At 36.5% G+C, this 12,643-nt stretch overlaps 1 protein-coding gene across 2 annotated transcripts in view; it reads right to left on the bottom strand.

The window, feature by feature from the left end:
• Positions 1 to 269: 269 nt before the first annotated feature.
• Positions 270 to 12,643, bottom strand: part of LOC126827536 (DNA-(apurinic or apyrimidinic site) endonuclease 2) — an 18,933-nt gene continuing 6,559 nt past the window's right edge. For both annotated transcript variants that reach the window (XM_050556992.2, XM_050556993.2), the window contains exons 2-7: positions 8,373 to 8,518; positions 5,518 to 5,601; positions 5,236 to 5,425; positions 4,791 to 4,934; positions 3,466 to 3,535; positions 270 to 1,447 (exon numbers count right to left, since the gene is read on the bottom strand). In XM_050556992.2, the coding sequence (XP_050412949.1) occupies positions 329 to 1,447; positions 3,466 to 3,535; positions 4,791 to 4,934; positions 5,236 to 5,425; positions 5,518 to 5,601; positions 8,373 to 8,487 (1,722 nt within the window). In that variant the 5' untranslated portion in view covers positions 8,488 to 8,518 and the 3' untranslated portion in view covers positions 270 to 328. The remainder of the gene's footprint in view (positions 1,448 to 3,465; positions 3,536 to 4,790; positions 4,935 to 5,235; positions 5,426 to 5,517; positions 5,602 to 8,372; positions 8,519 to 12,643) is intronic.

Genomic DNA, 12,643 nt, shown 5'->3' with positions numbered 1-12,643 from the left:
AAACATGTTAGTCTCGAAATGACCTAGTATGTGTCATGTGGACCTTAAACCGCATTTCTCCCTCGTGTGCGTAGGGGTCTTTAGCCTCAGGGAGGAAAACCAGAAGACCCGGAGAGAACCCACGAGGTTGGACAGGCGACCCTACTCCTTGTCAAGAAACAACTGGGGAATCGAAACCACGCCAGTTGACTCAATGACAGACCTAATGACACAACGCGCTCGCGATAACCATTCGGCCATCCACCCCACCTAATCTCAAGACAAACTGGTACAAACATGAACAGTTTACTAGCAGAATTAACAATGATGATTTGATTACAATAAAATTTCATTTAGATTTATGATTTACCCAAACAAAATGGTCACATCGTGCTTCTGGATTTGAACTGTGACCTTCCCCACGAGCACACACGTAAAATTGTTTATTCTTATTCGGTCCATCTTTTTTAACAGTTCGTAAAACACATGGTTCTTTATGCCCTTTACAAAGTGGTGCTTTTCCTGGACCGGATAATAAACTCTTCCATGCTGATGAGGAGTTTGATTTTGTAGGTGCAGTTATCTCCCCTGAACCAACAGTTCCCTCCCCTGAACCTAGTTTATTAGTTGATTTGACCACACTTTTATTTTCTGATGCTTTATTGAAATAAGGTGACGTTTTGGTCTGAATTGGAAAAGTTTTTGATTCAGGACTCTTGGGAATATGTTCGGAAATTTTCAGGTTGATTAATTTAGACAGCGATGATTTTTCTTCTGTTTTTGTAGGTTTGATGAAGAATGTTTTTAAACTTGATTGCTTGGATACTTCTGGTTTATCTGTTTTAGATCTTTTTGACTTAGAGGTAGATAAAACTGTGTCGGATGCCCTCTTTTTTAAATTCGATAAATTCAGAGATTCGGATTGGCAGGAATTGCTAATTACCGGAACCTTCAACAGAACTATTTCTTGAGATTTCAGTTCTTTTTCTGTGTGAGATATCTCCACATTGGAGTCTGATTTTTTAATAAAAAATGACGACAACTTTTGTTGAGAACCTCGAAATTCAGGCATATACTTCGTGCAAAGGGATGGACATTTTTTCGGAACCACGATTTCACAGTCATAAATAACTTTAACGGGACAATGATCAGACCCATCAATCTCCGGCATAATAATCGCATCAGTTACGCAATCAACATGAAGCTTCTCATTGGTTAAAATATAATCCAATCGTCTGCCATAGTTATTTTCTCTAGCATTTGTTGTCGTGCACCAATTGGTAAAAGCACCCTCTTTATCGGGATGTAAGTTACGGAATGAATCAACAAAAAATCCGCCAATCAGATTAGGGGTCATCGTCTCACCAAGGATCTCACTCTCTTCATCATTGCATTCTAAATTGGGATCACGATCTGATTCTCGTAAAAACTGATTCATCCACAGTCGACTTGGTCTTTTGGTAAATTCCTTAAAATGAAAAGCAATTTCTTAATACAAAATCAGAATTTAAATTGCACAAATTTTTAAGTGAATTAACATCCTATGATTTTTTGGAAAGTGAATCAAAGAATAATTTCCATATATTTTATATATCAGACCAAAACCTGTTCAAATACCTTTTCGACAGGCAGGTAGAAATGTTACGATACAAATAATTGAGATTTTCACGATGGATCCCGACTGTAACAAAACAAGCCAACAGTGAGGCTGATGACCCCCGCCGAAATCCTCCAATAAATAGATGACACATATTAATTAATCGCACATCTATTTTTTTCAAAAGTATCAAACAATCAAACTGATTATCAACTATACACTAAGTTTCATCAGTCTTTATGAGATAGAATCAAAGTTCTTGTCCCAAAACATCGACCAAGGAAATTGCTTATCTCTGCTTAGCTTTAACTCGATATGTCAATCATTGAACCCAGTCAAGACGAACATCTACATCAAGTTTAAACATACTACCTCAATTAGAAGCAGAGTTGTTATGTTCCAAAGTCTTGACCAATCAAAATGCTCTTTGCTCCTTAGCCTAAGCAGAAAATTCTCATCATCGAACATAGTCAAGGTATTGATGTACTGAAACTATACACCAAGTTTCATCACTCTCACTTAATTAGAACTAAAGTTATCGTGTCCCAAAGCATCAACCAATCAAATTGCTTATCTCTGCTTACCCTTAGCAGAAAATGCTCATCTTCGAACTCCATCAAGGCATTGACCTAATAAACACCTACACCCGGTTTGAACATTCTAGGTCAATTAGAAGGAGAGTTATTGTGTCCCAAAAAGTGGGACGGACGGACGGACGGACAGACAGACCCATTTTAATAGTCCCCTTCTTTCTTACACTTGAACCAATTTAAATCAAATGGATTCACACTTAAGAACTTTTGCAACGGATGGCTATACAATAAGATTTAGCCCCGAAGGGCCCCCACCTTCTTTATTTATAGTCACTTATCGTCATTTCCATTTATCAGAGAATATCTCATTTTACTCGGTTTATTTACTGAAATTCATTCTTCATCATTTAAAGATACTTTATGTAAGATTTAGATAAAGAACTGGCCGTTCTTGCTATAATAGCTCAAAAATAGATAATGTCAAATGAATACAGTGAAAATTTCATTCAAATAACTTTATTCTGAGCGAAGTAATCACTGTTTGTAGTTTTGATTTTGTATTATCGTAACCACAGTGCTGGTTATTCGAATCTATTTTTAATTTAAATCATTAAATGGCCGAACCGTTCTAATCTACCAAAAATCGGAGCCACCCAATGCCATCTAGAGTTGATTATGGTCTGGATAAGTTAATTAATGTCTAATTAATAGTTTATTTAACAATTAAGGCCTAAAGAAAGACCTGCAATAGGCAGATTTAGCTCTTGTATAATGCATCTTCAATTAAGAAACAAATACCACAGCACTATGGACCAGGAACTGAGAATGACATCATCATAGCCATATTTGGAATTGTGACATCATATCAAAAATCAAAGTCTGCCAATCGATAAGAAATTTTCCAAGGAACAAGCCTGCCAAGATTCATACATAAATTAGCAGTCTTTTATTGAGGAATGTCACCCCAAGAGAGAGAGAGAGAGAGAGAGAGAGATGCAGTTTAACTCCACTCCATACAAACTAGGTCATTTCAGGATTAACATATAATTCAATTTTATTTCATTAATTAGCTTGAGTATAGGGGTCTTTAGCAGTGAGGGGAAACCAGAGGACCCAAAGAAAACCCACTGTCACATACAAGCAAGGAAACAAAACCATGCCTCCTGATTCAATGACAGACCTTATGACGCAACACGCTAACCATTCGGCCATCCAACCCTCTGGCACCTAAAGAACATCTGCAAGATGAGTAGTGCTTGTTGGAGAGCAGTTCCTGGTCCAGAAAAAATATCTAATGTTTATAATCTCCCATGTTGCATTCCTAACTGAAACATTCTGCCACATGGAATTATTTACCTCACTCTCTGTATCACAGTTATCCAGTGGACTGTGTGTTGTATTAATATCTCCTAGAACTATAACATGACTGGAAAACAGAAAACAGAGACAAAAATACATTCATTAAAAAAACCAGCCATCACTAATTCATCATTTTTCCAGTCCACTTGTATGGAAGGAAAGGAAGAGGCTTTATCATACACAAAGGGCATGGAAGGAAATGCTTTATCATACACACAGGACATGGAAGGAAAAGCTTTATATTACACACAGGACATGGAAGGAAAAGCTTTATCATACACACAGGGCATGGAAGGAAAAGCTTTACCATACACACAGGACATGGAAGTAAAAGCTTTATCATACACACAGGGCATGGAAGGAAGCTTTATCATACACACAGGACATGGAAGGAAAAGCTTTATCATACACACAGGGCATGGAAGAAATGGCTTTATCATCCACACAGAGCATGGAAGAAAATGCTTTATCATGCACAGAGCATGGAAGAAAAGGCTTAATATCATATGCATAGGGCACAGAAGAAATGGCTCATACACACAGGGCATCGAAGAAATAGGCTTTATCATAATATTATGCACAGGGCTCTAACATACACTTAGGGCAAGGAATAAATTGGCTTTATCATATGCAAAAGGAGAGGCAGAAAAGGCTGTATCATAAACACAGGGCATGGAATGAATAGGCTTTATTATTTACACAGGGCATTTTCATATGCACACAGAGCTTAGAAGAAAAAGCTTTATGATACACACAATAATGTCTCATTAATAGTTTAGATAACATTTCAGGTCTAAAGAAAGACATATGCAGATTAAGCTCTTGCATAATTTATGTTTAACAATTTCATTGGATGATTTAAGGTGACACACAGGTGACATGTCTAAAGTATAGTTGTTTGCGACTGACATGAAAACTTTCGCCAGATGAATACAGGTTTGAAATGAAATTTAGGACTGGATAAATTCAACTTCTGCATGCAGAAAGATGGTAGCGCATCCTGGAGGAGGGGGGTGTAAAACATAGCATAAAATTTTGAACTAAAATAAAACAAGAAGACCCAGTCATCAATATCCCAAGTGTGTACCGGTACAAAGTCTCATAAAGATATCTTGAACTGTTTTTGAGATCTGTTCCAGAATACATTCCATAGAAATGAAATGATTGTTTTTTTCAATATACCCACAAAGGTAGGACGTGCAGAAAGATAAGAGAGCAGATGGCAGACAGAGCCCATTTCAATATCATATTCCTCCGTAAGGGATAAAACTCTGTAATTCCTGAATGTGAATAAAAATTGGAATGTTTGAAGATACTGATACCTATTGTTCTGTAGTAATGTCTCAGCTCTGTTTTGTAGCAGTGAAAGAAAGCGTAATTTGTATTGTTGTCGATCTTCTCTTTCTGCAGCTCTTGGGACGTAAACATTGATTATCGCAACATTTTCTACTTCTCCATCTTTACATCTAAAACACAGAGAGAGGGGTCATTTTGGGACTAACATATGGCTCAATTTTATTTCAATAATACGCTTGCGCATAGGGGTCTTTAGCAGTCGGAGGAAACCGGAGGACCCGAAGAAAACGAGGTTTGACAGGCAACTCTACTCCTTGTCACGTACAACCCGGGAATAGAAACCATGGCAGTTGACCCAAAGGCAGACCTTATGATACGTCGCACGCGCTAACAATTCAACCATCCAACCCCCCCGGCTCTTGCTGAATTGAAATACAGACTGGTGTAGAATAAAGTGGGAATTAAGCTTACTTTATTCTATGTTGTGTAATAACTGCTCGGCCCTCGGCATCTAGATTTTCTAATTCCTTATTCTCCACATCAAAATCATCCAAATTACCATAGAAACCTACACTATCTTCTGATTGGCTGGTTAACAATCCACTCAGTCCTTCTTCAGCTTTACAAGGTGCTGCTGTGTCTTTACAAAATGTTGCAACACCTGAAAATAATTAATAATATGAAGGAGTAGAGGAGTTTATACTACGTGGCTATATTGTGCTCATGCTCTGTAATATATACACAGTACAATACCTGAATATCCACTTCTCTTGCGTGAGAAACTGTAATAAGCATTATACCCTTCAACAATAGCTGATGGTTCATCTAACATATCACCTGTAATTAACAATATTACCTTTAATTAACATGGGAACAACATGACAGAGGGTCAGGCAAGAGACAACGTATGTATAGTTGTCCGGATGGGACGAAAAAAACATGATTTTTCCCAAAGATTTCCCAATTATGAAGGGTTGCAATGGGATTTAATGGAGGACACCCAAAAAATATCTTTGGATCTAAATTCCAAGTGAGATTAGGGTGCTATTTCACTTTCGCACCTCCACCAGTTCCCGTGATCGTAGAGACTTGAAATTTTCAGGGGATGTTGAGGGGGGCTAGCCATTTCCTCCCATCAAATTTCAGCCGTATCGATCGATAAATTGTCGGAATCCGTCTTGGTTTCTTGTTATTCGAGTCTAAATATAGTCAACAAACAAAATGGCGTTTATTGCATGAACTTATCTCTCGCAGAAGCTAAAAGGTCGGTAAAACCAAAAGTTATTGATCGATTCGGCTGAAATTTGATTTGAGGTCATGGCTGGTCCCCCTTAACACCCTCTGAAACCGGTAGAGGTGCGAAAGTGCTATACAGCTGGGATTAGCCTTACCATGGCTCGAAATGTTAGCCTGTCTACTTGTCGCCGACAGGTAGACTAAATTTTACTTGATGTTCAGTAAATTGACCACAATACTCACGTCCACGTCATGTACATTTAATTATTTGTTTCTAAATGCAAGAATTAAGCACGGAAATACCGCGAAAAGCCACCATTTGCACTGTTTACAATTACATTTCGCTCTGTCGTAGGCTACAGTTACTCACACAGTTTGGAAGTAGACAATTTTATATCAATGAATTTCACACCATCTACGCTTGTTTTGATCTGCTTGACACTAGTTTATAACATTATGGAGTATTATATCTAAATAAATTAAAACGCACCCCTAAGTCACCTGAAATAATTCTACCGTAACGACACCACAGTAAATATAGTAGTGGTTGGAATTGGAAATGTGAGAAGGGAATTCCAGGTGGCGTTATCTGTCCTTCGCACGCGGTACATGTAAATACGGTGCCATGCACAGGTGTGATTCGTGTTTTGATATTCAATTTATTACGGATATTTTAAAATCTGAATTCTACAACTCAACGGTGAAGTATTCGATTTAGTACGGAAGTGTTGTACTATGATACTTTGCGGAATTCACGTGGATACGGATGATAGAATTGTACGAATCTTCGAATCGCCGAGCCAAAGCAGTTTAGCCGACTTTCAAGAACTTTTAGGCATTCCGATGTCGAAGAAATAAAAAGGTTTCATATTACAATATTTATATAGAGCAATGTACGTCAAAGACCTAACCAGGTGCGTGTGTACCTACATGTATGGATATGTGTGATGTGATTATTCTTTGAGTTTGATAATTGAGAGTGACAGGTTATTTACTGAAGCAACAGGTATGAAGAAAAGCTACCTGTCGCTTGCGACAGGTAGCTTTTTTTAAACATTTCGAGGCCTGACACACCACAAATGGAAGTTAGTAAGAGTAGACTGCATCAGTAATCACCACTGTCCAGGCACAATTTCCTTCATACTAGCACACAGCAGGTATCACGTCATTTGGGACTCACGTCATTTGGGACTCAACATAAACAACATTTGGGACTCAGTTGACGATGTCTGGGACTTGATTGGCGTCAATTGGGACTCAACACAAACGACATTTGGGACTCAATATAAACGACAGTTGGGACTATTTATTTATTAGATAACAGCTGTCTTAGTTGTCTTTCGTTTTATTTAGTTGATCGCCGATTGTTGAGACCGCGAATAACACTGCTAGTTTTCCTTTGTTTTGTTTTATCTGCGAGTATAAAACTTGACAATAATATATTGTTCAAAATTTGTGTATATTTAGTAATACTTCGTTGTTTTTCTTTTATCAAATAGTAAACGAGCTTCATTGACCGACCACTGCTAATGTTTTTTCGTGAAACGGTATATAACTGCAATCAACACACGGCCGCCATTCTCGATGATTTTCAAGTTTTTCCTCATCCACCAAAGAACCGTTAGGTTTCTTTGAACATACTTTAATAACATTGGGATTATCAGTTAATCAGCTTTAATTATTCCACTTTGATCGTTGCCATTTCTTATATTTTCCACAAAAAAACTTTGCCTTGTATGCACTAATTTATCGATTGGTATTGCCATCTACGACAAGCATGTCAATGTGCAGCTCACGGATTATCGTTAACAATTTCTAGGGGCTTGTAAAAAAAGATTGCATGTCGTGTAAATATTTATTTTGTTTTTTGTGTAGGTCATTTTCAAATAAATTCATCAGCATATTATTTGTTTTAAATAAATATATAACTTTTATGAGAAACAATGATTATCAAAGAATCGTAAGTGCAACTAATGTTTTATCGTTTGGTTGAGTCTTTTACTAACCACGTGTTTCATGTTAATAAATATTTTCTTTCGTGTTTTGAATTGGCCTATTTCTAAGAAATTATCCCGAGTCCGAAACGTCGTATACCCGAGTCCCAAACGACGTATACCAAAGTCCCAAACGTGGTATACCCGAGTCCCAAATGTCGTGGTCATATTTTTTTGAGTCCCAAATGACGTGAGTCCCAAATGACATGTAATCACACGGCATGGTCTTTGCCTATCTTCTTCAAGTGTCTAGTATGATGTTAAAGTTTTATTTGACCAAATGACTGTCCTCTCTTGTCGACTCTACATACATCATCAAAATTCAAATGTCAACAACAGAAATATTTCTACAAAATAAATTAAAAATCATACACTTACGGGTCACTTTTGTTTCTTGAAGACATATTATGTCAGCATCAAGTGAATCAAATAAAACTTTCAGTGACTTCTTGCTCGCTCGTATACCATTGATATTCCACGTTAAAACCTTCATATTCACATCATTAGATTTATTTATCTCTAAGCTGCAAAACAAAATCCCAAAATCCCTTCATTAACCGGAAACAGATTTTGGAAATTGTAAAGTAAAAGTAATATTCACTTCCGGAATATATTTGATTGGTCGATAAATTAATCTGCAGACTAATCAACCAATCAAATATTTTCTTTCATCTTTGTTCGTTTCGCGCCATTTCCGCTTTCGAAGTCGAACCCTGAATTTGCATACGATGAACTTTGTAGTTGATCATGCTGACAAACTGACGAAAGTGAAATTAAAGAGCGAATTGAGACGGAACAATATAAAATTTCCATCAGGTGACGTTAAAAAGAAGGTTCTGGTAAATTTGTACCGAGAATTTCTAAACCCTGACGTATTAAGTGACCAAGATTTACTGGGAATCACCATAGAAACTGAAGAAAAGTTCCAGAAAGAACTGAAGAAATCGGTAACAAATATTTTAATTACTTATTCACTTCCCATCCCCATCATCATCCAACCTAGCTACGAGAACGTAGCTAAAAACGTTGAGATACTGATGTGTTTATTTTTAGCTGTTTATTGGATGCCTTTAGTTCCAAGTGGCAAACTCAATTTCTTTATTAATGCATGTTAGTGTTACATCTTTAAAATAAGATGAGTTTATGCTATTATGATTAATTAAACTTACAGAGGCCAATGTAGTGGTACAACTGTCGCCTAACTCCAAATATTCGCGCTTTAATTAATGAAGCGTTGTTTTTGTCTGACTTTCACCGCTATCGAAATCCTTTCATAGTTAAAATGCTTTACTGTCTGATTCATCGTAAATTTTAAACGGATTTCTTCGATTATGAACAAACTACTTAACGTTGGTTATTATAAACTTACCTGTGTGTTTGTAATGAACTCCCGTTCGATAAAATCCATTGCACAACTAATTATCACAACGATGAAAACAAGTTCTCTCTTGAAAAATTGAAATATCACAAACTTTTCCCAGAGAAAAATACCAATATGGAAGATGGTTATGTCACTCTGCGGAAGATATCATTTCGTATTAGGGGTGACAGCATAGGAAATTCAAGTACAATTACGACAAGAATCCATGACCACTCGGACCAAAGACCACTCGGTTCAAGACCAGTCGGACCAACTGATAGACCACTCAGCCCAAACAAATAGACTACTCGGACCATACAAAAAGACTATTCGGACCCAACAGAAAGACGACTCGGACCAATAATAAAATGTTGTTTTAATAAATTGATAATTGCGTTTGTTTTAATATAATTACTCGAACCAATAATAAAGTGTTATTTTAATAAATTGATAATTGTGTTTATTTTAATATGACTACTCGAACCAATAATAAAGTGTTATTTGAATAAATTGATAATTGTGTGTGTTTTAATATGACTACTCGAACTAATAATAACGTGTTGTTTGAATAAATTGATAATTGTATTCCAAATCGCAAAATATCGAGAACCACACTTGTAGTCACGTTTAAAAAGGGGCATATAAACGTCCGGTCTTCGTATTATCATGTGCTGTTTATATTAACGCATCAAGGGCGGATAACTTGAAAACGTGTCTCCACCCCACCCCCACCCCCCCATATATAGTAACCCAGGGGTTAGTGGGGTAGAACGGAATGAAACCACTGGGGATACCGAGAATGTGGAAAAAGTAAAATTAGGCTATCAGACAAGAACAGTATACCCGTATATGTAGAAACTGTCAAAAGTCTGGACATACCGAGTCTCATTGCAAGAGTAAAGAAAAATTAGATTGATATTTTTTTTTGGCACCATTATTAATTAATTTTAAAACTAATCGTTGATTTATTTTCCGTACACAAAATTGAACCAAACAACTCGAAATATAAGAATTCCGTATAAGAATTATTTGCTTCTTTGTATTGTGATTTAATAATAAATAAATAGCATATTGTCTAGCCTTATAATATAATTTAATTGGTCCGACTGGTCTTGTTTTGGTCCGACTGGTCTTAGTCCGAGTAGTCTTTGGTCCGAGTGGTCTGGATACCTACGACAATTGGCATTCGCACACATAACTACCCGCATTCCTGTATTTAGTTACCGTCTTTTACATTCTAGTAAAATCTCTGCAAATTTTATAGCTTTACTTTTTGAAATATTTTGTTCTAATTATTTGATTAGCGACTCGGATGGGATTATTTACTTTTGAACACGCATGCCGCACAAACACAACTATACATTCGTTTTACGGGCTTTATCACACTTCGGTCAAAACTGTCGAATCGGGAATTAATGTTCCGCTTCTTACGGGGTCATACGGGCTTAGTAGCATTATATACCCACCCGGGCACCCAATACGGCAATAGACACGCTGAGGGCTGCCGCAACACGCTTAAAGATGTTACTGAAGCGGTTATTATTCGATCGAAAGAATGCGTATAAAATTAAAAATACACTCAGAGAATTCGGAGGTAAGCTTCATGATCCTTGTTAAATTATTTATAACATAAAGAAGATAGGATATTTATAGTTTATTCATGACTTTATTTTTACGAGTATCCGTGCAATCAGTGATATTTTAATTGTGAAGAAAATTTGATAGACTGGCGATCAATGGTTTCCATATAAATCTCCTATGTAATTGCCTTCAATTGATATTTTTCGTCGCCCAAACCCATATACGATCAAAATGATCGCGCTGTCAAATTATCTTTCAATGTTAACCAACCCCCGCAACAGGTATATTGGATACGACCATTACGTCACGAAGACATTGTTGACATCGACTCTGTCGAAATTACAAGTAAATTTTCAAATTTTTCAAGAGAGAAATTGTTCTCATCGTTGTGATAATTAGTTGTGCAATGGATTTTATCGAACGGGAGTTCATTACAAACACACAGGTAAGTTTATAATAACCAAAGTTAAGTAGTTTGTTCATAATCGAAGAAATCCGTTTAAAATTTACAATGAATCAGACAGTAGATTGCCCTTTTGATTGGCTGTTATAAAAGCCTTATATTTAGCCCCGCCTTCATGATGACAGCGTATGTTAATTAACGGCTTAATGCCTCGATTTTAAAAACGACGATTTGTACCCGTTTCAGGTAGGATTATATGCTAAATTGTAGTTGGATGTGGCAGAAATATTATAAATAACAATAATCAATCGGTGTTTTGATTAAAAATATTGTCAATTTTGTTTACAAATGCCGGGTGTGAATCGCTCCCGCATGTGCTACATTGGAGTTAATGGCATCATTTCTTATCTCGAAACACGGAGGGTTGAGAGGTAAGATTTGTTATCTACATCCAACCCTGCTAGAACTTAAATTAGCTCAGATCTTTTGCATTATTTGTTAATTGGATCAAAATCGTCTAGCCTACATCGCATTTGTTGCAAGGTTTTGTGGGATCTTCCTTTTTTGAAAATTTATTAATAATATTAATTGATGGATACCTTATTGCTTAAACTAAACTAAACTGATTTTATGTTACATCGTGCTAACAGTAAATAAAAAATGAAACTAAAATAAGTGAATTAACAACAAGCGAACTTCCACTTAAAGTAAAAATACATTCCCGCGTTCAAACTGGGTGATTTAATGGTATATATGGACTAAAAACATATTCAAACTAATTAATTTTTCATGATTTTGCTTCAAATCCTTCTCAAACATTGTAATTGCCAAGGAATGCCCTGCTATAAAAACAGGTCATGTTTATGTCTTGTGGTGACTTACCCCTTCGGGAGTCAGAGGAGAATTCATTGCATACATAAGACGATGTTGTCTTTAATCGCTTACTATTTATTACAAATATCGAATCCTAATTAAATTCTCAGATTAACCACTACCCGCTTGTTGTTCCGTCTTTTTTATCTCAGAAAGTGTTGTACATCTAACTCTTCATAAAGTTTATCAACTTGTACAACAAGCGTTCAATGTTCGTGTGTGACGTTTGACATCACGCGTGCAGAATTTCCTAATCGTCGGGCTGTCGATACGGGGAACCCTTACATTTTTGTCCTTTATACGCTCCATGAGTGTTTTTCGGGGAATTCAGTATTTTTCTAGTAAGATTGGACATCTCTACTTTCCATATACCAAAATTGCCATACTTTTATTGGAAGTAACCACCCGATAAATACTTCTCTGGGAACCCAT

Source organism: Patella vulgata, chromosome 7 (genome assembly GCF_932274485.2).
Source record: "Patella vulgata chromosome 7, xgPatVulg1.2, whole genome shotgun sequence".
NCBI lineage: Eukaryota > Metazoa > Mollusca > Gastropoda > Patellidae > Patella > Patella vulgata.
This window is presented reverse-complemented; position numbering and strand designations above follow the sequence as displayed.